Here is a 27650-nt window from a genome sequence, read left to right on the forward strand (position 1 = left end):
AGGGGCTTGGGGCGCATTTGCTGGTGCCGAAGCGGAGAGCGCAGCGCCCCCGGAGCCCGCCCCGTCGAGTCCTCCTCCTGCCGTCTACCTAGCCGCCCGCTCCGCGCCACTCTCCCTGCCGCCAGGATGTCTCGGCCACTGTCCGACCACGAGAAGCGCAAGCAGATCAGCGTGCGGGGCTTGGCGGGCGTGGAGAACGTGACGGACCTGAAGAAGAACTTCAACCGGCACCTGCACTTCACCCTCGTCAAGGACCGCAACGTCGCCACCCCGCGCGACTACTACTTCGCCCTCGCCCACACCGTCCGCGACCACCTCGTCGGGCGATGGATCCGCACCCAGCAGTACTACTACGAGAAGGACCCCAAGGTGGGAAGGAGGAGGAGGAGGAGGAGATCAAAGGAGCGCGGGAGGGGGGAGGAGCTGGTGGCTCCCAGCCGAGAGAGGACCCTGGGCCCATAGGCGCCCCCCCAAATATTTGAGTCCCCCCACAAGTTGATGGGTATTGACATTGAAATAGTATGGGTGAGCTCCGTCATGTGATCAATATACGGGGCGGTGCTTACTTGCCCCCCCCCCATATTTTATTTAAGTTGCCGCCCCTACCTGGGCCGGTGGAGGGGTGTGGATGTCCGCTCAGGGTTGCCCCCACCTCCAAAGTCGGCTGGGGGAGGGAGCAAGGAGTTTACTCCGTTCCTTCAATGAGACTAGACGGTGACCTGGGAGGAAGGATTGGGGAGGGGGAATACTTTTTTTTGGGGGGGGTGCTCTTTCAAGTACTGTCTGTGGAGCGTCTGCCTTCTGCCTGACCTTTCGCACTCCGTGCCTTCTTCAAACTGGTGTCAGCCTCTCTCTCCCCCCCCCCCCCGCTCCTCCCGGTGTCTTATTCCGGACCCCCCCTCCCCCCGTGCCCTTTGCATGTCTGGGTTCCAGCAAGCTCCGGCCTCTCCTCCCCGTGGCTCCAGGTGTCGAAGCTGCCCCTCCGGAGGGCGGGGCGACAGGGGAGGCGGGGTATCCAAGCCAGTCTTCGGTCGGGGGGTATTAATAGCTGCTTAAGACGCTTCCCCGCCGCCTGCAGGAGAGAGAGGCCGTCTGCTCCCATCCGCGGGTCGGGATGGAGGGCCAAAAAGCCCCAAGACGCCCACCTGAAGCTTGGAGGGCAAAACCCCTTCTGTTTGGGGGGTCTGTTAGGGGGAGAACTTCTGCATGCCAAGCAGGTGTTCCACCCAAAGGTTCCAGCCCTTTGCAGGAAGAAAGTCCTCAGGTGGCAGGTGTGGGAAAGGAATACAACCCCCCCTCTCCCATTTTCCATTCAGCGGTATTCAGAAGCATTGCTGCCTTCCGCCATCATGGATAGCAGCCATCAACAGCCCCCCACTCAATTAATATGTCTACTCCTCTGTTAAAGTCATCCATGTGGGTGGCCTCCTGCAGCAGGGAGTTCCATAGTTTATGTTCTGTGTGGGTCACTAAGCTGACCTGGCTTCAGGTTCAAAGACCAGGCAAAGCAGCCCCCCCCCCAACTTTCATTCTGCACACCCAGGTGCATTTGAACATCCAGGAGATCTGCCCCACCCACCCCAATTTCAGCTTTCCAGAGGCTGGGGTTGGGGTGGAGGTGGGGTCTCTCTCTGCATCACAAAGGGATGGGCCCAGCCAGGGGAGGCAGCTCCTTCCCGTCCTCTTTAAATTTAGCCCAGCCTGACATTTGCTGTGAACTTTTGCCATTTAATTTCGGGATAGGCCTGTGTCAGCAGCACCAGGGCTCCGGGGGAAGGACACCAGATACAGCTGACAGAAGCAGACCCAAGATGGGCCGGTCTCGGCTTGTGGAGCTTGGAAAGGTCAGCCGGCCGGTGGAGGAACAGCAGCAGCAGTGGTGGGCCTTGCGTTCTGGTTCTGGAGGGGTACCTGGCCGCAGGTTCCTTCTGCCAGAGGAAACACCTTTCCTTTGTGATGCCTCCTTGCCTGCTACTCATTCCCAGTTTCTCAAAAAGGGGCTTAGTTTGTGCTGGCAACCACACCAGTGCTGTGGCTGAGTCCCAGACTGTAGAATCAAAGAATGTAAGAGTCTGAAGGGGGGTCTGGGAGGTCATCCAGCCCAACCCCCACCTCAGCGCAGGGTGCAAGCTGGACTTTGGCATCCCTGGTGGCTGGTTGCCCAGTTTCTGCTTAAGTAGCTCTAGCAAAGGAGAGGAAGGGAGAAGGAGCACTCACGACCCCCCTGAGGCAAGGCTGCCCCACTGGCCGAGAGCTCTTCCCTTTAGGAAAGTTCCCTTGATGTTTAGCCAAAATCTGCTCTTTCCCTGCAATCTCCACTCTTTGGTTCACATCTGCTAGCTCTCCAAAGAAACCCACATTGTGCTCCCCCCCCCCCATTTACAGAGAGGGGTTTAAGAATTAGAGACGTATGAAACAACAAACAATAGGAGTGCCTCTGAGAATGCTCAGAATGCCGCAGTCATTTCTGAGGACATGGATTCATCTGGAGTGAGAAATGCCAAGGGGGCTTGATCCCACCCAGAGCTTACCAGGTGACTTGCCCTGGACTCCGGCTCTGCTTGTTCCAGCTGTGTGGAGGAGGCTGGATCTCATCTGCCACTGGGGGGGAAGTCATTCTCATGGAGCCATGATGCTGCCACTGCTGCAGTAAATTTACTTTAAGTTGAGGACCAGAGTAGTCAGAGGACAGGAGAGATTTTGCTCCAAACCACTACTCCAGGGGTGAGCAAACTTTTTCAGCAGGGGGCTGGTCCACTGTCCCTCAGACCTTTTTTTTGGGGGGGGGGGGAAATGAACAAATTCCTATGCCCCACAAATAACCCAGAGATGCATTTTAAATAAAAGCACACATTCTACTCATGTAAAAACACGCTGATTCCTGGACCGTCCACAGGCTGGTTTGAGAAGGCGATTGGGCTGGATCTGGCCCCCGGGCCTTAGGTTGTCTACCCATGCTCTATTCAGTCACTCTGCCCACTGGGCAACCTTAGTCTCTCTTTTAGCCTAATCTCCCTCATAGGGTTGTTGTGAAGATAAATTGAGGGAGAACCCTGCAAACTGCTTTAAGCTCAATGGAGAAAAGGCAGAATATAAATTATTATTATTATTAGTAGTAGTAGTAGTATTAGTAGGGAGCCTGCAACAAAATATTGCAGTGTGGCATGTGCTGCACTTCAGGGTTCCAGCCGACCAGCTCTGCCATCTTCCAGCACATTCTCTTTCCTTCCTTTGGGTCCCCCCCTCCAATAGCATTCTGATTATATCGTGCACAGTTCTTATTTGGCTGTGGTTATGTTTGTTTCTTTGTTTTTGCAGAGTGGGGTCTCTAATAAATGTTTTCTGTACTTCTGCAAACTCTGCATTTCCCCAACCCTGCAGATACTTCCTTAGTTTGGATGGTTGGTGCCCTTTTGATTATGTAAGGGTCCATACTCAGAGAAATCAAGCTAGCTAATAATATCTGCAGTACGCGTATGCATTCAAGCAGGGCTGAACTCACTGGAGGAATGGTATGCTGTAGATCACATGTATAAATAAATAAATTAGTTCTGCTAATGGTTAGTAAGTCGTGGTAGTAAACCTGGGCACCAACAAAGGTTCCTTAGATGGAGCTTCTTCTTAAGGGGATGAGTATTTTGCAAGCACTCAGCTGGAGAATGCCAAGAGTTCGGCTGGTGCAGGATGTCCTATCCCAGGCATTGACCACACTGGGAATTTTGCTGTTCAGAAATGTTTCTGGTCACACATTTAGTGCGGGGAAATGATCTGCAATGAGCACTTTAAGTGGAGCGACAGAATATGTGTAGGAGTAGGAAAGCAGAGTGCCTCTGGGCATGTACAGAGTGCCTCCCCCCTCCCGACAGCACCATCTAGCGAATCTTTGCTCAGAAGCAAAGTTCTTCTGCGTTCATTCCTCAACCCGGGCTTACATGCTAAGCGCATGTGCCTAGGGCTGCAGCCTGAGTAACTCTACCCAATTCCCAAAATATCCAGGAATCGAGATTAGGATAGCATTGCAAATAAACTCACATTTACTAGCATTGCCTGCTTCTCTGCCGCTGGCCTGTGTCAGCCAGCCATTGAGAAACAAACTACAGTAACACTATTTTCGCCCCCAAAGAAAATGTGCCCTAAAACAGAACAAACTTTTGTAAAGTTTTGCTGCCTGTTCTATCTCTATCTCTCTATCTCTATCTCTATCTCTATCTCTATCATCTCTATCTCTATCTATCTCACATTGCTTTTTGAATATCTCAGAGGCATTCCTTACTGGACACAGGCTGATCCAGATGAGGAGAGGCTGGGCTTATCAGGAGGTGGGATCTGCTTGCCAAATTGAATCCCCTCTAACAATGCTGACACAATACTACATAAAGATAATATATTGATGTGGTGTTTTCTAAAACTTCAGAGAGCTTTGCTTACATTATCTCCATCCTTATAACACCCTTTCCCAGTCCACCCCTGTGGTTCCCCTGCATGTGGGCTGATCCCAGCCATGGCTGGTTGGCCCCCCAAGTACCATGTGGCCGAGTGTCCTACCTCACAGAGGACAGTCCTCTTCCAAGTTCTGTTTAAATCTAAAAGAACTGCAAGAAAGGCGAGCAGCTGGGCAGAAAGTGGGTGGAAGCCTTGAACCCAGTGTGGCCTAGTGGTTAGAATGTCTGGTTGGGACCTGGAGAACCAAGGCTCAAATCCCCACTCAGCCATGAAGTAATAAAAATAATAATAATACCCCGCCCCAGCCACTCTGGGCGGCTTCCAACAAAATATTAAAATACAGTAATCCATCAAATATTAAAAGCTTCCCTAAACAGGGCTGCCTTCAGATGTCTTCTGAAAGTCTGGTACTGTAGTTGTTTATTTCTTTGACATCTAGTGGGGGGGAGTTCCACAGGGCGGGCGCCACTACCGAGAAGGCCCTCTGCCTGAAGCTCTGTGGGGAGTGACCTTGAGCTCAGTCACTGCTTCTCAGTCTAACCTACCTTACAGGGTTGTTGTTGTGGGAGTTAAATGAGGAGACAAAGAACCATGTAAGTCACCTTGAGCTCTTCCTGAAAAAATAGTGGGATAGAAATGCAATCAGGGCTTTTTTCCCCAGCCAGAACTCAGTTCCGGCACCTCTCAGGTGGGTGCCATTGCCATTATAAGTGGGGTATTCATAGTGAGTTTCAGCACCACCTCCTCCTCCTTATTATTATTAAAATAGCACTGAATGCAATATAGAGAGTAACCAAGCAGGCACATAGGCTGGCTGGTCTGTTGTGGGTGAGATGCATTACTTTTCTATGTAACTTATAATATTTCTAAATTTGCACCTATAACATCCAAAAAGAGATGTTGCCTTTATCTCTCTTTTTTGCAATGCAGAAGTGGCCACACAGCTACCGCCTAAGTTCCTGGTAGAATAGAGGGGAACTGTCAAGAGGGGGACCTGTAGCCCCTGCTTGGCAGGCAGGTGGGCAGAAAGGGCCACGGTTGATCCCTGGCATCTCCAGGGGTCTGTGTGTCACCCCTGGAGGCCAAGTTGGACAAGCTGCCTGTTCTGATACAAGGCAGTTTCCTGTGCTCCCAGGAGGGACCACTGGCACACAGCAGGGGCTGGGTTCAGCCCCTGGGTAGGGCTGGAAAAGACTTCTTTGTGTAAGGCTGGAGAGCTGCTGCAAGTTTGTGTAGACCAGAGGTAAGCAATGTAGTGCCTCCCATCAGCCCCTGCAGGCAGCACGGCCAATGGCCAGGGGCAGTGGCGTAGCGTGGGTTGTCAGCACCCGGGGCAAGGCAAGTAATTTGCGCCCCCTAACCCGTGAGCCAGGTAGGGGCAGAGAGCTGTGAGTGCGAGCGCCCCCCCCCAGATGTTGCGCCCGGTGCGGACGGACCCCCCAGCACCCCCCACGCTACGCCACTGGCCAGGGGTGATGGAAGCAGCGGCAGACTTTGGTCTTTCAAATTCCCACAGCACCCAAAATTTTGTGCCTCCCATCCTCTCGCCTTCCGTTCTGCTCAATTCACTATGTTGTAGCTGCGGCGCCCCCTAGGCTCAGTGTCCAGTGCGGCAGAACTGGTCACACTGCCCTAAATCCGCCTCTGATGGGGGCTGTAGTCCAATAACATATGGAGGTTATATGGGTCAATGGCATGACTCACTGTGTCCCTATGTAAATCAGCCTTTTATCCAAAACCGCGAGGACTGGAGCCTCCTTTTCTTTTTATTTTCTTTTTTAGTTAGATCAGCCAATAGCCTGATTTGGTATAAGGCAGTTTAATAGGGGCTGTGTGGCTCACATCTGCTGCTTTCAGCCAGTGTCTCAGGCAGGCTTTATATATTACAAATTTCAAATCATGAAACAGAAATGCAAATTGTGAAATAAGGCTGCAGTTCTAGACGTATTTACCTGGGATTAGCTGTGTTGATCACACTGAGTCTTTATTTCTGAACCGACATGTGTGGAATGATACAGACAATTTGGTATTGATGAGCTATAAAACAAATGGGCCATATCCGCTGAAGAAGAGGGTGCGTCGTTATGCCAATAATGAACAAAGCGTTTTAAAGATAAGTGATTGTGCCCTTGCTTGCCCCCTGCACCCCATCCGTGACTTGCTTTCCGCACTGGCAGGTGGACCAGCTGCACCCATGTAGCATTTTGCTGGTGCATCAGGGAGTTCTACCAGTGTTTAGTTCATGCCAGCGGCATGTCTTGAGTGCCCCCAAAGCAGTGGGGCTTTTCTCCTGCTCCCCAGAGCCCCTCAGCCAGTAGGGAGTGGGATCCTGCCTCCAGCCTTGACCACTCATACCCTCAATAAATTTGCTTCTTCCCTCCTGCGTGGCAAAGTCTCGCTGCCACGAATGAGGCACAGTAAATTGAGCAATGGTGGTTTAGGCTTTAGTTTGCAACAGCCCCTCTGGAAAAGTGGGGCATGTTTGTTATGTCTTGGTGAAATAAGATACAAGAAAATGGTCGCCTGGATATGTTACTGGAGATGATGTAAACTATTATGGAATTATTTTATATGTCCAATTATATACAGTGGTACCTCAGGTTACAGATGCTTCAGGTTACAGATGCTTCAGGTTACAGACTCTGCTAACCCAGAAATAGTACCTTGGGTTAAGAACTTTGCTTCAGGATGAGAACAGAACCTCAGATTAAGAACAGTTTCGGGTTAAGAACGGATCTCCAGAACGAATTGCTGTAGTTTTCACTCTATAAGACGCACCAGACCACAAGACACACCTAGTTTTTGGAGGAGGAAAACAAAAAAAAAAAAAATATTCTGAATCCCATAAGCCAGAACAGCAAGAGGGATCGCTGCGCAGCGAAAGCAGTGATCCCTCTTGCTGTTCTGGCTTCTGGGATAGCTGCGCAGCCTGCATTTGCTCCATAAGACGCACACACATTTCCCTTTACTTTTTAGGAGGGAAAAAGTGAGTCTTATAGAGCAAAAAATACGGTAAGTTCTTAACCTGAGGTACCACTGTATCTATTTTTTCCTATGAATATTCCTTCCTACCTGTCAATCTGCCAGCCACCTTTTCCGGTACTAAGCTCTAGTTTACTATAATACTTATTTCAAAAAGAGTTAAAAGTATTGTTCTCGGTGCCATATTTATATTTGCGGAACTAAAGAAAATCTATTGTGTTTCAAAACAACAAGAAGCCGAAGGTGACCAAGGCGCAACATCTTGTTCAATAAAAACAACGCAATGGTGATAAGAACAACAATCCAAATCTAATCCTCTCCGTGGGAGACGGCAGCGCACAGTTCCTTCCCGTAAACACAATACAAGCTCACAGGTCCACCTTTGCTCCTCCCAAACTCCTCCTCAATCTTCTTCCTCCTGCAGCGCATCTATTACCTGTCTCTGGAGTTCTACATGGGGCGCACTTTGCAGAACACCATGGTCAACCTGGCCTTGCAGAATGCCTGCGATGAAGCTACCTACCAGGTTTGGGGACTGCTAAGGGGTCTGGGGTGTGCGTGGATAAGGTGGTTGGTGGTGATGGGCCAAGGAGGCGTGGGAGGTTCCTGGGTCTAGGGGCTTCCCCCCACCCCCATCTGAGCTAATTCAACCCCCTCTCCCCTCCGCACCCTCCTTTTGTCCAACAGCTCGGCCTGGACATGGAAGAGCTGCAGGAGATCGAGGAAGATGCTGGCCTGGGTAACGGAGGGCTCGGGCGCCTGGCAGGTGAGCCATCAGAGGAGGGGCTGAGTCCCTGCTTTGAAAGCACCTCTTTCTCCCTGGCAGCATCTCCTGGTGAGGCTAGGATGACCGTGGCCTTCCTGTGGCTGCCAAGGATCTGGGTTGGGCACTCGTGTGTTGATGGTCTTCCTCCTCCTCCCAACATGGCTGTCCCATGGAATCATAGAATGGGAAGGGACCCCGAGAGGCATCTATCCCAACTTCTGCAGGGCAGGAATCAGAGTTAAGGAACCCCTGACAGTGTAGGGGAGTCCGCCAGCTCCTGATGGAGTCCATTCCTCTGTCAAACAGCTCTTACTGCCAGAAAGTTCTTCCTAATGTTTAGCCGGGATCTCCTTCCTTGTCACAAGAGTCCACTGATTCAGGTCCTCCCCTCCAGAGCAACAGAAAACAAGCTTGCTCCTTTTCCCTCGCGTTTGCCAAATTGATGTTTTTTGCCATTTTAAAATTTAATAATAATAATAATAATAATAATATTTTATTATTTATACCCCGCCCTTCCTGGTTCAGAAAACTGGGCTCAGGGCGGCTAACAACAAATTTAGAACACTTAATTGATGCAACAAAAAAACAGCATAAAATACAGTATAAAATGTGAATAACAATAAATTCAGAATTCAAAAATCAATTTTGGGGGAAAATCCATCCAATAAACATTAGATGATCACCAGGACTGGCTGGCTAAATTAGTCCTATACTGACATATCTTGTAATGGTATTTCCAATGCTCTGTATTTGGACACTTCTAATGTTTGCTGTAAGCCGCTATTGGCCCAGCAGCCTGTTGTGGGGAAGTGGCATATATTTGAACTCAACCAATCCATCCATTCTTGTGGAAGCCCTAGAGGAATGCAGCCCAAACCCCCTTTGGCTCCGCTAACCCTTTCCCTTCCTTCTCCAAATAGCCTGCTTCCTGGACTCCATGGCCACCCTTGGCCTGGCAGCCTATGGCTATGGCATCCGCTACGAGTTCGGGATCTTCAACCAGAAGATCTGCGGGGGCTGGCAGGTGGAGGAGGCTGATGACTGGCTGCGTTACGGGAACCCCTGGGAGAAGGCCCGCCCAGAGTACATGATCCCCGTGCATTTCTACGGCCGCGTCCAGCATGACCACGATGGCGTGAAATGGGTAGACACCCAGGTCAGTAGGAATGAGAGGAGGGTACCGGAAGGCGGGGGTAGATTTGCTTTGTATTCTTGTGTTCTTATATGGCTTAACCGTCCTGTGACCTTCGGATGATGGGTGGCATAGAAATGTAATCAACAATGATAATAAGGATTCTACCTCCCTGGTCCAAATATGGCGTGTGTGTGCTCAGATGTGCACAGATGCGCCCTGGCGTGGCTTGCCGGGGCCAGAAATGGTGCTGAGCTCATAGCTAGGGGGGACAAGGCTCCTTTGGGCCCTTGGCAAGGAGTTAAATTGGTGCCTCTGAAGCCTGGAGAGACCATGGACCAAAAACTCAATAGGTTTGCTTTTTGTTGCGTTCTGGGCTCTGCCAGTGTCTTCCTCCAGATCCATCAAGGTTGGGTTTGCTCTGCTCTCTTCCTCCACTTCCTCCTCCATCGGTCTGCCTGCCTTCTTGCCTCCCTCCTTCCTTTCCCAACTGCCTCCTTTCTTGCGTCCCCCCCTTCCTGCAACTCTCGCCTCCTGCTCTTTCTTCCCTCCAAGCTCTGCTGGTGCTCTGCCCACACTTTAAATAGCACCACCAGCCAACTGGGGAGGGGGCTCTACAGGGCTGCTCTGACGGCCCACGCCAGCGGCCAGATTCCTGTGCCCAGAGCAGCCTGGGCAGTGTGCAGCCGAGTGGGTGAGCTCCTGGTCACTTCGAGCCAGAGTGGAGAGGTGCAATTTTTGTACGCACCCCTTAGGCCTGTGCCCTTGGCAGTGGCCAACCAAGGCAACCTCGAGGTCCGCCCTCCCTGCTCCTAGTCCCTCCTAGTCTCTTGCAGGAGTGGGGGTCTTGCTGCTGTGCCCCTCTTCATCCCAGGCAGCCTGACCAGGTTTGCTGTCTGCTGGTGGGTGCTCAGCAGGGGGGCCCAAGGCCAGTTCAGAACCCTCCCCCTTGCCTTGCAGGTGGTCCTTGCCCTCCCCTACGACACCCCCGTCCCCGGCTATCGCAACAACGTCGTCAACACCATGCGGCTGTGGTCTGCTCGGGCGCCCAACGAGTTCAACCTGAAGGACTGTAAGTGGATTAATAATAATAATAATAATAATAATAATAATAATAATTTATTAGTTATACCCCACCCATCTGGCTGAGTTTCTCTGGGCGGCTCCCAATCAAGTGTTAAAAACAGTACAGCGTTAAATATTAAAAACTTCCCTGAACAGGGCTGCTTTCAGATGTCTTTTAAAGAAAGGATAGCTGCTTATTTCCTTCACATCTGAAGGGAGGGTGTTTCACAGGGTGGGCGCCACTACCGAGAAGGCCTTGTGTGGCTCAGCAGGCAGAGCGTTTGCTTGGCATGCGGAAGGTCCCCTGGGTTCAAGCCCCACTGGCGTCTCCACATGGGATGGGGAACACTCCCTGCCTGAAACCCTAGAGAACCGGGGCCTGTAAGTGTAGACAGTGGACTCAGTGTGGGGCAGCTTCCTGCCTTTCAGATCTGGAGAAAGTCAATAGAGAAAAGTTTTTCCTCTTCCTAACACTTTGGACATCCGAAGAAGCTGAATGTTGGATTCAGGACAGATAAAAGTCCTTCTCCATGCAGTGCATAGCTAAACTGTGGAACTCCCTGCCACAGGAAGCAGCGATGGCCACCAACTTGGGTGGCTTTAAAAGAGGACTGGACAAATTAATGGAGGAGAAGCCTATCAATGCCTGCTAGACAGGAAGCTCCTTCTTTGCTCACTCCATATGTCTGTCTCTCAGTGTGTGTTGGCTACTGACAAGAACTCTGCAGCATTTGTGGGTGCAGGACATCCTTAGAGGTTTCCTTGCACCTCACTTAGGGGAGGGGCCATCATAGCTCAGTGGCAGAATACCTGCTTGGCATGCAGAACCTCTGCTGGCATCTCTCCGCTTAAGAAAAGAACCAGGTGCCAGCAGGTGCCCGAGACCACCCTGGAGAACGCAGGCGCCATGCTCTGGGCTGGGCGACCTGCTCTAAGGTGGCTTCCCATCTCTTCGTGAGCTTACCTGCTTGGCCTGCAGAAGGTCCCAGGTTCAGTTCCCACCACCAGGTCAGGCTGGGAAAGCTCCTGCTGGTTAGAGCAGGCAGCACTGAGCTGGCTAGAGAAACAGGCTGACTTATAACCATAGAATTATAGTGTTGGAAGGGACACAGGTGGTCATCTAGTCCAGCCCCCTCCAAGGCAGCTTCTGACCGCTTTGTATAACTTTTGCCCCATTTGAATAGATTGCATCTCTCCCCTTCTCTCCCAGTTAATGTCGGTGGCTACATCCAGGCAGTGCTGGACAGAAACCTGGCTGAGAACATTTCCCGGGTCCTGTATCCCAACGACAACGTAAGTTCTGTAATTTCAGCTTCCTGATGTGTGAGAGAATGTTCCAGAAATTCAGGGAGTTGGGGGGGGGGGAGAGACTAATGTAGAGGCTAGACTTGCATCTGATACCACACATGATGAGAGCGAGCAGAAGAAAATAAAAGTCTGAGGTGGTTTCTGAGCCCTCTTCTCCTACCTATGCTGGCTGAAGGACCAAGCCCAGGCGCTCCCAGTTTGTGGTCTCCAGTATTCTCTGGGACGGCCCAGCATAAAAGTGGTGTGCCTCCCCCCAGGCGTTACATTCCAGAGCAGCAGTGTGAGTGAGATGAGGGGGAGAAGGAGACAGGGACCAGCCCTACCATTGGACAGCATGGGGCAACCTCCCCAGGCAGCAGGCAGGGCAGCAGAGCTCCCCCCTCTTGTTCTTGAGCCCCCAGCCAGTCTTCTCTCGTGTCACCTGGTGTCAGGAGCTGGAGTCAGGAGCAGGTGAGCATTAAAAAACGCTTGGTGTCAGTGAAGTTAGCTCTTTATTCAAAGAAACCAAAACAGCGCAGGCCTCGTGATCACAGCAACCCTGTCCCAATGAGGCAGTTGCAAGGACTGAAGGACCCTGCCTTCCCACCACTCCCAGCAATCTGAGACTTATTCACCTTCTCTCTCTTTGCTCTGCTGTCTTCGTTTCTCTGTGTGTTCCGGGAGGAGGGGAGCTGGTTGCAGAAGAAGGGGGGAGACTCCCTGGAATCTTCAGCAGCCTGCCTCTTGCCCGCCCCCCCACCTCCTCTCCTGCCTCTGAGGCTGGATCTAGACGCATCAAAAAAACATTTCAGGAAAACACGTTGTAAACTTTATAGTGAGAAATCACATTGCCGAAAGACGGAACAAATGCACTGTGAAATGGTACACACTGGGAGCCTTGCTTCCAAAGGTCTTTCTGTTTTCCACCTCTGTTGCTGCTGTTCTGTCTGTTGGTAGAGTGGGAGTGATTAGAACCCAGGACTCCTGGCTCCCAATGGGATCCTGGACAGCACCTGTCAATTTCTTGAGAGACATGGACAAACTTCAGAAGGGGAGACCCCTGCTAGGGTTGCTATACGCCCTCCTTTTCTAGGACACATCTCTTTTCCAGGTCTGGTTGCCATACATCCCCTATTTCCCGAACATGTCCTCTTTTTCAGGAGTAAAATCTGTCTGGGTGGATTTTTAAAACTTGGCAAAATGTCCAGGGTTGTGTTTTTTTTGTTTGTTTACAGTAGCCCAATATTCCCCCCCCCCAGTGCATTAGACTCAGATCTAAGGCACCCAGCTAAGCTAGTCTGCCGCTGAGAATCACAACAGGACAGCATCTTAAACTATCTACATACTGTATAAATCTGTCCTCTTGTGGCTCAACTAAAAGCACATTGACTCAGCAGCAAGATATTGGGGAGGGGTCTGAGAGGGCAAGAGGTAACAGCCCCCTGCCCTTAAGGACAGTCCATATGCACAGTTTAATAAATTTTTCAGTGCACACTTACCTTCATGAGCCCAAGTACTTCCATGTCACAAGTGAGGGAGCAATATGATGATGATGATGAGGTTGTTGTTGTAAGTTAAGAATGCTGTTACTAGCAATATATCACAGCTTCTATAGGCTACATACAGTAGGGGTATTTAAATGAGAGTCATCAGAGCGTTCCGTAGTTAAAAGCAGAAGTCGGCAAATGTGTCCTCTTTTTTGCTCTTCAAAATATGGCAACTGAGTAGGTTGCGGGGCCAGGCAGTCATCTTGTGGTGTCTTAAAAACAAATGTGGCTTTTGCTCTTAAGTTGCCACAATGCTCATTTTTTGCTTATGGGAATGGGGGAGGAGGGCTCCCAGCCATTACGCTTCCTTCCTCCCCTGCCTTCCTTGTGCTGACCTTTGTGTTCCCCTTGCCTCCCTCCTCCGCAGTTCTTTGAGGGCAAGGAGCTGCGCCTGAAGCAGGAGTACTTTGTCGTGGCCGCCACGCTGCAAGACATCATCCGCCGCTTCAAGTCCTCCAAGTTTGGCAGCCGCGACCCCGTCCGCACCTCTTTTGATGCCTTCCCAGACAAGGTAGTGGGCCTGGTTTCTCTGATGGGGGCTTGGAGTGCAGGCTGGCCTGGTGTTTGGGGCCAGAGTTGTTGTCAGTCGCCTGCCAATGTCTCCTCCGCGCCTGTTGCTGCTCCTCTCTGTCCCTTGGGCTCGGCAGAAGTGGCAGCCGGTGACAAGGATCGGCAGCTGGCCTCCCTTGCTCCCTCGCCTGCCTGTTTTCACTCAGCAGTGTGCAGAGGCCAGAGGGAGAGCCAGGTTCATCTGGAAATGGGGGGCTCCTGGCAGTTACACTTCCTCCCTCCTGTGGGGACTCTGCAATGGGGTGGGAGCAGGGCTGGATTAACCATTAAAAGGTAAAGGGACCCCTGACCATTAGGTCCGGTCGTGGCTGACTCTGGGGTTGCAGCGCTCAACTCGCTTTATTGGCCGAGGGAGCTGGCGTATAGCTTCCGGGTCATATGGCCAGCATGACTAAGCCGCTTCTGGCGAACCAGAGCAGTGCATGGAAACGCCGTTTACCTTCCCGCCGGAGCGGTACCTATTTATCTACTTGCACTTTGACGTGCTTTCGAACTGCTAGGTTGGCAGGAGCAGGGACTGAGCAACAGGAGCTCACCCCGTCATGGGAATTCGAACCGCCGACCTTCTGATTGGCAAGTCCTAGGCTCTGTGGTTTAACCCACAGCGCCACCCGTGTCCCTTGGATTAACCATTAAGGCAACATAATCATGTGCTTAGGGCACCAAGGGAAGGGAGCCACAGGGCGGCCTTGATTTCTCCAGTCGGACCTCTCTACCTGATTCTCTTTCCTTGCCTCCTCCAGGTTGCTATTCAGCTCAACGACACTCACCCCTCTCTGGCCATCCCAGAACTCATGAGGGTTTTAGTGGACATTGAGAAGCTGGACTGGGACAAGGTGAGGAGCTGTTGGACTCTAAGCAACGGTCGGTGCCAGAGCAGGGTGGACGGATGCAGAAATCCTTCCCCACGGAGCTTATTTATGTAAATAATATCTAGCCCGCCTTTTCATGAGGAGGCAGCTTATGACTATTTAAAACGACAATGACAAAAGAAATTTAAAAGATTAAATTTGAGATTTGAATATTGGGAAATATTGGGAAATTTTAATTAGGTAAACTAAATTAAGTTAATAATTTGCTGGTAAAACTTATGAGTCTAGAGAGTAGGAATAAGAGGCGTGAGGAAGTCCAAGGATGTTTATGAAATGATGATATCTGAAATTGATATGTTTTTATATATATTTATTGTCAAACAAAATTTAATAAATATTATTTTTTAAAAAAAAAAAAAAAAACGACAATGAAGTCACAGTCATAAAATGCATTTATATGACCCCAGCGCTAAATGAAACGAGACCCAACAGCCAAAGGAAACTCTGACAGCAGGAAGAGGAATGTTATGTTAATGTTCTTGTTTATTTATATGCTGCCTGTCAGGCCAAAACCCTCCCAGATACACACAAATACAGATACACACAAAAATACAATCATGCAAATGCAAATGCTACAAACTATGCAAATTCAAAACCTTTCAGCAGTATAAAACCCCAACACATCAGTGTTCCTGCTAAAAAGCCAAAGAACATTCCCTACAAAAATAAACATTCAGAGAATGCAAGAATATTTAAGAAGCGTCTTCATCTTGTGAGGGTCCCAGGCAGGGATCAGGCAAGGCAGGGGGGAAGCTGGTGGCTTGAGCACTCTCTTGCTCCAGCACCCATTCTCTAAAGGACCCCTGCGCTCGGCAAGTGAGGCTCGCTGGCAGGCAGGCAGGCAGGCAGAGAGGGATCCAGGCAGGTTTCCCATAGGAGGGATGCCCGGAGAATTGGCTCTTTCCACATAATCCCAGGACAGCTCCTGGGGGCTCCTTGCAGCTGCTCTGATGTGAGGAACAGGCTCTCTGGGGGTGCTCAAAGAGTGCCTCTGCTTACCCCTTCCAAAAACGAACCCTAGGATCCAACACAGACCCTTCCCCTTGGTAGCTTTGGCTGAAATGAAACCCTGGGAAGGGCTCAGGTCCTGCAATCCTACCAGGTGGGCAGAGAAACCACGAAATCAAAAGCCTGGTCAGGCCTGGGCCAGCAGGGCAGAAAGGGGTGTGGTGGGAGGGTGGCTTTATTTTGGGCTCCTTTCCCAACAGCCTTTCTAAAAAACATTGTTGGTAGTAGCGGTGTTGAAAGGGGTATATTGGCCTGTGCCCATGTCCTCCTGTTCCAGGGGCATGTCAAGGAAACAGGAGGCAGTCCTGTTAGAAACAAGCTTTTAACCTGGTCTCCCTTTCACGGTTGTGCTCCTCCTCACCAGGGATACCTCAGGGGTTGCATTGTGGGGTGGGGTTCTCTTATCTGCTTTCTCCATCACTGTTTTCCGGTCCCTTTTGAAGACCCTGCAGAGCCATCATCAATCGATCAGGCAGCAGGATCCTCCTGAGCTGGTCCAGCTTGGCTCAAGGGCTGCTGCTGCTGCTTCTCTCTCTCAGTCTCTCTCTGTGTCCTTTCTAGGCCTGGGATGTCACAGTGCGAACTTGTGCCTATACCAACCACACCGTGCTGCCAGAGGCTCTGGAGCGTTGGCCTGTCCACCTCTTGGAGACCCTTCTGCCCCGCCACCTGGAGATCATTTATGAGATCAACCAGCGCTTCCTCGATGTGAGTACAATAGCCCCAGGTGGGAGAGAAGGGAGCCCACTGGGGGCGGGTGGAGGGGGGTGAGGAGTTGGGAGGAGCCTTCCCAGCACCCAGTGGCGTAGCGTGGGTTGTCAACACCCGGGGCAAGGCAAGTAATTTGCACCCCCTAACCCGTGGATTTGCGCCCCCTAACCCTAACTCCCAGATGTTGCGCCCGGTGCAGCCGGCCCCCCCTGCACCCCCCACGCTACGCCACGCTACCCTCCCCAGGACTGGATGAACTATTAAGCAAAATAAACACGTGCTTAGGGCATCGAGGAAGGAGGGCACTGCAGAAATTCCTCGTTGCCGGATTTTTAACATGAATGGCCACAAATTTGCTCATCTGAGCATTCACTTTCTCCGCTGAAGTATAGTAAAAAATCCCAACAGAACAACTATTGCAACAAAACAGGTTGGATGATGCCTTATCTCCACTATGTATAGAAGCAGATATGTGACGTAAGATTTGTTTTTGAAGATTTGATCAAAGGTTTTGCAAATGGAAAAAATAATTATTTTCAAATATATAAAAGTGCAGGTACACAAACATTATTTTCCATCTTACTGTGGGTTCCATTTCATTTTGAAAAATAAAAATTATATTTTGCGTGTTATTATTGTTCATATTTTGAAATAGGTATATATGGGGGCACCAAAATCTTTTAGGTGCGTAGGGCCTCTAAAGGTCTTAATCTGGCCCTGGCCCTTCATTTACCTCTGGGGAAGGAGCTCAAGGGCTGAGTGAGGAAGGCACCCCTCAGGACACTTCCAGTCAGTGCCTGAATTGTTGGGCAACAGAAAACTGGGGGGCGCTGAATGAACACACTCCTATGCCCACTCTTTTTGCTAAATCATCTCTCTCTCCGGTGGCATTTTAAAAGCAAATTGGTCGGGGGGGTTTGGTTCCACTTCCTTGAATTCAGTGTTTCCCAAACTTGGGTCTCTAGCTGACTACAATTCCCATCATCCCTGACCACTGGTCCTGCTAGCTAGGGATGATGGGAGTTGTAGTCCAACAAACAGCTGGAGACCCAAGTTTGGGAAACCCTGCTCTAATTCAAACCCTGGTTCTGTGCTTGAAATTTTGGGCTTGGAGCAGAGATGGCAGGGAGGGGGTGGGCCCTATAAATGGGAATGGGTGTTAATGTCTTCTTTGGGGCGCCCTTCTGTCCCTGCAGAAAGTCTATGCCAAGTTCCCCGGGGACCTCGACCGCATGCGCCGCATGTCTATGGTGGAGGAAGGCAGCGTCAAGCGCATCAACATGGCCCACCTCTGCATCGTGGGCTCCCATGCTGTCAATGGCGTGGCTCGCATCCACTCTGAGATCCTGAAGGCCACCGTGTAGGTACTCTGCCCCACGACAGGCAGGCTTCACCCCCCTTCCCTTTCCTGCCCTCTTCTGGTCCCATGACACATTGTTGGGTGGCTGGTATGAACATATGAAACTGCCAGAGTGTTGGTCCATCAAATTCCACAAGTGCCTCTAACTGCAGTTCTCCTCTTACTCCTCTTCCAGGTTTAAAGACTTCTATGAGTTTGAGCCACACAAATTCCAGAACAAAACCAACGGCATCACCCCCCGTCGCTGGCTGGTCTTGTGCAACCCAGGGCTGGCTGAAATCATTGCCGAGGTGAAGATGAGCAGGATGAGGCCCTCCCTGCTGGCTTTGCTATCTTCCCCATTTGGCCAAATGCAAAGTCTTGGAGGTTTCACTTGAAAAACAAACAAAGAATTTTGGGCCGGTCGGCTCCCATATTTGATTCACTTGCCAAAATATGGACGTTTAGTCTCTTCAATGGCATTTTAATGCAACATTCTCAATTACAGTTGGATTAAGGCTGTGTGTGTGTGTGTGTGTGTTTGTGTGTGTGTAAAGGTGGAAGTATTGATTTTTTGAAATCTGTTGGATCTAAAATGCCATTGTATTTCTTCTTAACTACCCCTCCACTTGGCATTATAGAATCAAATTAATTTTTGCATCCATACCTTTGAGTTTGTATGCTAGTTTTCTTCTGGTTTAAGGGACCCCTCCTCCAAATGGCAGATCAGATGGCCGAACTGGGCCTGCCATTAATTGCTGCGTTCGAAGTATATGTGTGTGTGGAATTTAACCCTTTCTCTCTCTGCCTCCCCAAAGACTGCTATTTGCATTTTAAGGGAAGCTTCCTCTCAGTTTGCAGGTTTCCATAACAAAACACGTGCCCATCAGGTGCACTCCTGCAATTAACTGTCACATCCCATTTGGTCCTGAGATGAGCTGGCTGTGGCTCTTACATGGCACATCAGAAAGACCCTCTGCATGTGGCTTGGTGGTGCTTTCGATTATTATTTCACACCTTCTCTGATCAGAGCGTTGAAAACCAGGGATAGGTTTGGCCTTGTGTGAAGCCTCGGGACACTCGTAAATCTTACTGTTCGGACAGGAAGGGTGAGGGAAAACGGCCAGCACAGAGGGGAGAGGAGGGGGTGCCTCTCTGGTTGCTGTTGCAGAGGGTGCGTGCCCCACACTCCCCACTTCCTGGGGGGCTTGTGGTGAGTTTTCTCTTCCCATTTCCTCCTCCAGCGCATTGGGGAAGACTACATCTCCGACTTGGATCAGCTGAAGAAACTCCTGAACTTTGTGGAAGATGAAGGTTTCATCCGGGATGTGGCAAAAGTCAAACAGGTGAGGAATAAGGGGTCCATGGGCTAGGGCTGGGCTGGTGGCAGGAGTTTGAAAAACAGCCGGGACCTGGGAGCTGAAAGGCCAAACATTCAAGGCACACACAAGAGCTCTGGTAGACTGTGTTGCCCAAGGGAGGCTCAACTGCCAAGTAAGGAAGTCCTTTTATCCTCCTTCCTGCCCAGGACGAACCAATGGGCAGCTGGGGTGGGGGGAGCCGCTATGGAGATTCCTTCCCTGGGAAGAAGCTGCAGTTATATGCAACCCACCACAAGGGGCTGTGGTCAGCAGTACCCTGACACTCTGTGAGCGCATGTGTGTAAACTGTAACAAGCCTCTTGTGCCATGCTGGCACCCAGAAGACCCCCCTCCTGCCTGTTTGGCGGACTGCCTCCTTTCTTTCCAGATCTTTCACTGGAATTCAGTGGGAATCATGCTGATGCTCAGAGGTGACAGAAGGGTTGCCACCCATCCTGTATAATATAGGATTGTCCTGTACTTCAATGTAAAATGCTGCGTCCTGTATTGATTCTATACAGGACGTAGCTCGTCACATATTTCTGTTTTGCTGATTCATATTCTCTCTCTCTTTTCTATTGCAAGAGAATGGCGGCTGTTTTGGTTGCGTGATTTCGCACTGCACTGCCACCGCCCCCCAAAAGTACTTTTTCCACACACACTGCCTACAAATGCACATTTGGAGGCAGTGCACAGAATTGCGGGCCTGGAACAAAAGCACTTTTTTTGGGGGGGGGGGAGAGGGAATTGCCCTGCAAAATCACATGAGATCATGTCAACCCAAATGACCTCTGTGCTCTTTTGATAAAAAATGGGATGTCCCGGTCCAGGACATTTGCAGGCTATGCAATCCCCCGCTCTGTCCTGTTCTGTATTTGGTGCCCCCCGATAATGTGCCCCCTTCTTTGGCAGAAGAGAGTCACCGGATAGGGGTTGGGGGGGGGATGTAATGCAGTTTGAGAATCTGGAATCAAAAGTTTTGCTCTAGTAAGCAGCAATATCCCTTTTGTTAGTTGGGCCCCGTGGGGTTTCTCTTGCGTCCACAGTTGTGTTTTTTGGGGGGTGATCTGGGAAAACTCACACCCCTCTGCCTCCCCCCCCCCACATCAGGAGAACAAGCTGAAGTTTTCTGCCTACCTGGAGAAGGAGTACAAAGTGAAGATCAACCCCAACTCGCTCTTCGATATCCAGGTGAAGAGGATTCATGAGTACAAGAGGCAGCTGCTCAACTGCCTCCACATCATCACTCTCTACAACCGTGAGTAGGGGGCTCTGCCTATTCTGACCCCCTTGGTGTCCCCTTCCCCTGGGGGATGTGGGGACACCCACCCACAAACTCCTAATTTCCGCATTTTGGGACTGGTTGGGATTAGGGTTGGGAACTGGCGGCTCCACGTTGATTCCAGCCACCAGGGAGGGGGCTGAGTTGAGTGGTCACCAGCCCCTTCCTCTCCTGGAAGGGCTGAGAAGGGGGGCGGTGCTGTAGAGAGAAGGAGAGGCTCCTTCTCTCCGTTCGACTCCTGGAACTGTTCGAAAAGGTGCGACTTCCAGTTGGCTGTAGGAGCTTCCTGCACTCAGTTGGAAGCTGCCTAAGTTGCATCAGACATTCGGCTTCCCAAAAATGTTCGCAAACTGACTCACTTCCATTTGGGAGCCAAAACGTCCAAGTACCAAGGCGTTTGAGAACCAAGGTACGACTGTAATGGCAATGGCTGTCTGTGGACAAACGCCGGCTCCCTTGGCCTGAAAAGCGAGATGAGCGCCGCAAGCCCATAGTCACCTTTGACTGGACTTAACCGTCCAGGAGTCCTTTACCTTTTTAAAATAATGTGCAGTGTTTTATTGTTTTTATAAATGCGGAAAGAATCAGCTGGAGCGGGGGCTGATGAGGGCTTGCCCAAGGCATTTTGATGCCTGCACAATTTCATGTGCAGAAGTCGGCTCTGCATTGTCTGGGAAGCACACATGGACACATACACACTGATACTGTCCTCCAACACTGGCTACAGCCAGTGGGTTCAGGCGAACTGGCTAGGAAGACTTCCACCAGTGCTTTGGTGCCTGTAAAGTTAATTAATGCTGTCATGTTAATTAATGGGGGTTGTGGGAAGGCTGGTTTCCCCTCTCCCCCTTCTGTGGCCCTAGGCCTCTCCTACCCCAAAGCTGGAATGGGGCAACGCCAGAGAGAACCTCCTTTAACTCCTTTCTGCTGCCAAGCATTAGAGGGAGAGTTTGGGCAACCTGGTGAAATCTGGTGTGGGGACATTGCAGGGGTGGGGGCATTGCAGCTCCCTGAATCTGGGGCAGGAGGTCCCAGAGTGTTGCTGTTTTTTTCACCTTTTTCTCTTCCCTGCAGGGATCAAGAGGGAGCCAAACAAGCAATTTGTGCCACGGACGATCATGATTGGAGGCAAAGTGAGAGCCATGAGCGGTGCAGGGTGGGGGGTGACAAGTTCTGGGGGGGTTGTTGTATGGGTGCGGGTGGCAAGTCTGGAGAGGGGTGGGGCAGATAGGAAGGAAAGGGTTGGTTGGCGCCTTGTATACCCGCTTCCTGCAACTCCTGCAGCCAAACTGGTGCCAAACATCTTGCTCTGCCTTCCTGTGGACCACATCAGCGAGACCCAGAGGGGGGCCTTGTCGTCTGCAGACCCAGGACCTCCATACACCCTGCCCAGGCTTGCGCCCCAGGGAGGTCACTTTGGCGTAGATAAGGCAGCGGTTTGACTTCACCCCCGGAGGCACACTCCATTGTCTCTCGAGGCAGATGGATGGCAACAAGAAGTTTTGGCCCATTTCTCCCACCTGTTACGGTCATCTTAAATCTTCCCTTCTCCATAGGCTGCCCCCGGCTACCACATGGCCAAGATGATCATCAAACTCATCACGTCCATTGGGGACATTGTCAATCACGACCCCGTCATCGGAGATCGGCTCAAGGTCATCTTCTTAGAGAACTACCGTGTCTCTCTGGCTGAAAAAGGTAACTCAGGGGCCAGGGTGGGCTTGCGGGATTCTGTCAGCTGACCAGCTTCACCCTACCTGGGCTCATCTGGGGGTTGGGATGTCATTATCCTTCGAAATTTGAGATGAAGGCTTCTGCCTGAATTGCGCACCAAGATGCATCGCAATGCATATTTTAGAATGTGTTTAGAAATGCAGTTACAGATAGGTAGCCGTGTTGGTCTGCCATAGTCAAAACAAAACAAATTCCTTCCAGTAGCACCTTAAAGACCAACTAAGTCAGTTCTTGGTATGAGCTTTCGTGTGCATGAATCTGAAGAAGTGTGCATGCACACGAAAGCTCATACCAAGAACTGACTTAGTTGGTCTTTAAGGTGCTACTGGAAGGAATTTGTTTTTTTTTTTAGAAATGCATTCATCAAGATTTAAAAAAAAATCAATATGTTTTGTGATAATATATTTTAGTACAATTTTTTTATTTCGTAAAATTTGTACGCTTCTTGGTGGTTTTTTTTAAAACCAACCAACCTCAAAGTGGTTTTAGATGAAAAAGATTGAAATTATCAATAAGAAAAATTAAAAACAAGTCTTGAAAACTTTCAGAAAGTTAAAGTAACGAAACAGATTAAAATCTGCATTGACTTTCTAAAAAAATCATGTGGATTGAAAACCACCACCACACAAACACACAAAATTTGGAGATGGGATGGAGTTCTTATAAATGAGCCTGTCTGTGATTGACATAGGCTGGAAAGGCGGAAGATCTCCCCATCCCTTGGGTGGGCTCCTCCTGTCCCTTTGTGTGACAACCCCAGGGCTCCCCACTGAACCCCCCTCCTGCTTCCCCTGCAGTTGTCCCTGCCTCCGACCTCTCGGAACAGATCTCCACAGCGGGCACAGAGGCCTCTGGCACCGGGAACATGAAGTTCATGCTGAATGGGGCGCTGACGATTGGCACCATGGATGGTGCCAACGTGGAGATGGCTGAGGAGGCTGGCGAGGAGAACTTCTTCATTTTCGGCATGCGGGTGGAGGACGTGGACGAGCTGGACAGGAAAGGGTGAGTGTGCCAGTGGGGGTTGCTCATTCTGGGCCCCTTTGACCTTCCTTGGCTCCCGGGCTTCTTCTGCCCGGCCTTCTGGCCTTTGCTGCGATTTGGAAGTGCTCAAAGGGGCCGTACCATGAGGGCAAGGAGGCAAAGGCCAGCCCCCTGTTGTTAGAGATTGAAATGCCTATATAGTTTCAGACCCATCTTAGTCCAGCTCCCCTCTTTCTCACAGCAACCCACTAGTTTCCGAGCACAATTCAAAGTGTTGGTGCTGACCTTTAAAGCCCTAAATGGCCTCGGTCCAGTATACCTGAAGGAGCGTCTCCACCCCCATCGTTCAGCCCGGACACTGAGATCCAGCACTGAGGACCTTCTGGCGGTTCCCTCATTGCGAGAAGTGAGGTTACAGGGAACCAGGCAGAGGGCCTTCTCTGTGTAGTGGCGCCCACCCTGTGGAACGCCCTCCCTTCAGTTGTGAAGGAAATAAGCAGCTCTTATCTTTAAAAGACATCTGAAGGCAGCCCTGTTTAGGGAAGTTTTTAAATATTTAATGCTGTATTGTTTTTAACACTTGATTGGGAGCCACCCAGAGTGGCTGGAGAAACTCAGCCAGATGAGCGGGGTATAAATTAATAAATAAATTGTTGTTGTTGTTGTTGTTCCTGGGAAGGTTATGTGGGAGATGAGCACAGTAGGCCTCTCCCAATGTTGTTCATGAGTGAGCGGTCTTCAGGGCTAGACTACCACTGGTGCTAGAGGTGCCACAGCCATCACTGAAATCATTATCCTTACCTAAGAACATATGGAAGGCCTGGGAGGGTATGGATACTTACACACGCTCCGAGTTAAATTCTGCCCTTTCTCCTCGCCCCCTGCCCTGCAGCTACTGTGCCAAGGACTACTATGACCACATCCCTGAGCTGAAGCAAGTTATTGACCAGCTGAGCAGCGGCTTCTTTTCTCCCAAGCAGCCGGACCTCTTTAAGGACATTGTCAACATGCTCATGTATCATGACAGGTGAGACGGCTGGACATTGGGGTGGGGGAGTGTTGCTGCCTTGCTTGCCAGAACCCTCTGGAGACCTCAGCGCTGCCAAATTCTTCCTTTCCATCTCTTTTTGCGGTGCCTCTGCTGCTCAAGGTGCGTCTCGCCCTGTCCGCCCCACAAACGAATGAAACGAACCTGGCCTGGGCGCTGATCACAAGGCATCCTTTCCCACCTTTTGAGAGAGGGAAGCTTCAGGATCAAACACTCAGTGGTGGGCAAGATCTCAATCTCCCCTGTCCCTTCATGGGCCAGATTCAACAGGTGTGGACTTGTAAATTTGGAAGGGACCACGAGGGTCATTGAGTCCAACCCGCTGCAGTACAGGAATATTTTTGCCCAACCTGGGACTCGAACCCATCACCCTGAGATTAAGAGCCTGGTGCTCAACCAGCTGACCTATCCTGGGAGGACCACCCACCTGCCAATCACCTGATGTAGCAATGAGGTCAGACTTCAAAGCAGTGGTGGTGTGGGAGGGGTTGCCAGGAGTCCTGGGTGCTCCTTTGAAGTCCGACCAGCCAGCTGGCTTCCTGCAGGGACTGGCTGTGGGCTAAGAGTTGTGGGCTGTGTCTCTGCCTGCCCCACACCTGCCATTACCTGTAACTTTTGGGAGGGCAGGGGTGTGTGTGGAATAGCCAGAGGCTCCTCACTCCTGGGCTTAATGCTTAGAACCAAAGTCTTTGTTGGGTTGTTCTTTTGCCCATCTTGTCCAGCATCCTGTTTTGCCCAGTAACCCAGCAGATGCCCCCCATCAGAAGCCCCCAAGCAGAACTCGAGTTTCACAGCTCCCCCTCACTTGTGATGCCCAACTGGCATCGGGGGCAGTGAATTTGTTTAATCCTTTTTTTGTTCAATTCCACTGTGCCTTTTGGGGAAAACCTTTCACCTCTCGTTTTAATTGCAGGCATGGGTTGTGGCAAGTGGGATGGGGATCCTTATTGGGACAAAGATTATCCTCCCCCTGACGAAAAAAGTGGCTATGAAATCTTTTTTTTCTAAGCTCATGTTGGGTAGGGGTAGAGTTTTCTCCCTGGCATGACTGGGGAGAGAGAAGCTTCCTCTCTCTCTATTTTCTGGTCTGAATAACAGCGCCCCCCCCCATGCACCTATAGTTAATTAAAGAAAAGTGGAAAAACTCCCATCTCCCCATGGTATTCTGTTAGGGCCACTATTTGCCCAGCAGGTGGCAGCCTAAAGTGGCACTGGTGGGAAGGAATAATCCCCTCCAAATCCCGTTCCTGACCTGATGTTTCATCTCTCCCGGCACTGGCCCTCCATGGGTGTGGAAACTGTTCATGGCTTACGCTTTCCCAAATGTTGTGATAGCCTGTAGTTGTAACTCCTGGGACAGCTCAGTTAGTAGAGTCTTAGACTATTAATCTCAGGGTTGTGGGTTCGAGCCCCATCTTGGGCAAAAGAGTCCTGCGTTGCATCACAGATAGGCAAGCCTTGTGAGCCCTTGCAATTCTACAATTCTATGATTCCACAGGCTTTGCTGGGGTTTGCTGGGTGCGGATTGTCAGCTTGCAGGTTGTTCTTTGGATATGCCTCTCTCTCTCTCTCTCTCTCTCTCTCTCTGTGTGTGTGTGTGTGTGTGTAGGAGTTGTTTTGTGGCTGCTTCTGTTACCATAGTGGCTGGGAGGGCAGTGACTGTGTGTGTGTGTGTGTGTGTGTGTGTGTGTGTGTGTGTGTGTACGCTTGTGCTTAGAGGCAAGAGGGCAGCAGGGATAGCACTGGAGGTATAAATGACTATCGGACTTTGAAAAGCTGCTACCACTGGATCAAGTCCATCAATTATGTCGGATTAATTAAATGAAAGAGTTTTAACTGGATTTTGAATAAATGCTCAACCCATCGCCACCGCTTTGAATTGCGTTGTTATGCTTCTCTCCCCTCCCTGTAGGTTCAAAGTCTTTGCCGATTACGAGTCCTACATCAAATGTCAAGAAAAGGTCAATGCTCTTTATAAGGTGAGGCAGTGCCCCCCACAAGCCCAATGGTAGTGGGATGGAGATGGCGTTGGTGAAAAAGGACCGTTGCCGTGTGCATGTATGTTTCATAGATCAGGTGTCAATCCCAGACATGTTGAATGACAGGGGAGCCAAGCAGCCTCGAGGAGACCTCAACCCTTGCTCTCTGACTGTCACCCGAGTCTGCTGCTTAATAATATAATAATAATAATTTATTATTATACCCTGCCCATCTGGCTGTGTTTCCCCAGCCACTGCTTAGTATCTCCCTTGCACAACTCCTAACTCCAGTCCTAAAACCCTAACCTAAAACACTGGCGTTGTCTTTCAAACTGACTCTCGGTGGAGGGAGGGAGTGTCATGCACTGGTTGAACACAAGAGGAATGGTGGGGGGAACCTCCAAGGGAAGAAGGCTCAGAGCCCAGGGAGTGGTGGTGGGACGGCAAGGAGAGGTCAGACTGCAAAGCGGCAACAGGGCTTAGTGAGCTGGGAGAGTCGGTGGCAGAAAGAAGTCCAGAATCAGAGGCAGAAGCTGAAGCAGATGAGTGGGAGGAGGGAGGCCAAGAGGCAAAGATGATTAAATTCTAACACCTATTACATCCAGGGCTTTAGGGTGTCTCGCGCCCACAAACTCATAACAATACGAATCCCAGCTTTAAAAGGAAATCCTTGTAACTGAACCTCTGGCCGCAGGAGGCCCCTAGAGCTGGTCCTCTCCAATGGTTTGGGAACACGTTGGCAGGGGTGTCCAGGTGCCCACACACTGAAATGTGTGTGTGTGTGGGGGGGGGAAGCTCCCTTCTTCCCTCTCATGATTCGCTGTTTTGATCTCCCTCCGCAGAACACCAAGGAGTGGACCAAGAAGGTGATCAGGAACATTGCTTGTTCCGGAAAGTTCTCCAGCGACCGCACCATCGCCCAGTACGCCCGTGAAATCTGGGGTGTTGAGCCCAGCCGCCAAAAGATCCCCGCCCCTGACGAGCCTCGGGAGTGAAGGACCCCCCCCCATGTGCCATCAGCAACTTCAACGGGGCAGCTCAAAATCAATGGGTCCCCCAACCCCCCCTTTTTCATCTGGCTCCAAATGTACAATCACTTTTTCTTGTAGGGGGAAGGAGGTCAAAGGAGGAGATTGTTTTTCTGTCTAGGTTCCCCCTCTCCCCATTTTAGAATCTGCCCCATAGGAGCTGTGGGCAGGCAATTCGGCCCAGTCCCCCTTCTCCCCCCTTACTGCCATGCTCTGCTATTAATTTTAAGGGGGAGCCACACCTTGATTTTACAACCCATCTCTGCTTCTGAAGCCCTCCTTTTGTTCAAAGGGTGAGGGGTGTCTATGGCTTCCCTGCTTTTTAAGGGGGCTTCTCTGTCCCATTTTTATCCTCAAGGGATGTATTGCTGGGTAGGGAGGGAGGATTTTATCTACTCACTTTTAAAGCAGCACTTGGCCTGTTTCGTCAAAATGGGGCAACAAGGCTCCTGGAGGGGAGAGGGCGCCATACCGGATGAAAATAATAATAAAGGTTTTAAAAACTACTGCCA

General features: G+C 50.7%; 1 protein-coding gene across 1 annotated transcript; it reads left to right on the forward strand.

The window, feature by feature from the left end:
• Nucleotides 1-27650, forward strand: PYGM (glycogen phosphorylase, muscle associated). The gene is made up of 19 exons (XM_081842429.1): nt 1-369; nt 7850-7951; nt 8113-8191; nt 9112-9347; nt 10284-10395; nt 11599-11681; nt 13590-13733; nt 14536-14628; nt 16234-16380; nt 17580-17743; nt 17919-18033; nt 18967-19068; nt 20194-20341; nt 21440-21498; nt 21922-22063; nt 22897-23104; nt 23976-24110; nt 26044-26110; nt 26953-27650. Exons 1-19 carry the CDS (start codon nt 127-129, stop codon nt 27103-27105), a joined length of 2532 nt encoding a protein of 843 aa, XP_081698555.1. The 5' UTR covers nt 1-126; the 3' UTR covers nt 27106-27650.

This window comes from Podarcis erhardii, assembly GCF_964252035.2.
Source record: "Podarcis erhardii genome assembly, chromosome: 15".
Lineage (NCBI taxonomy): Eukaryota > Metazoa > Chordata > Lepidosauria > Squamata > Lacertidae > Podarcis > Podarcis erhardii.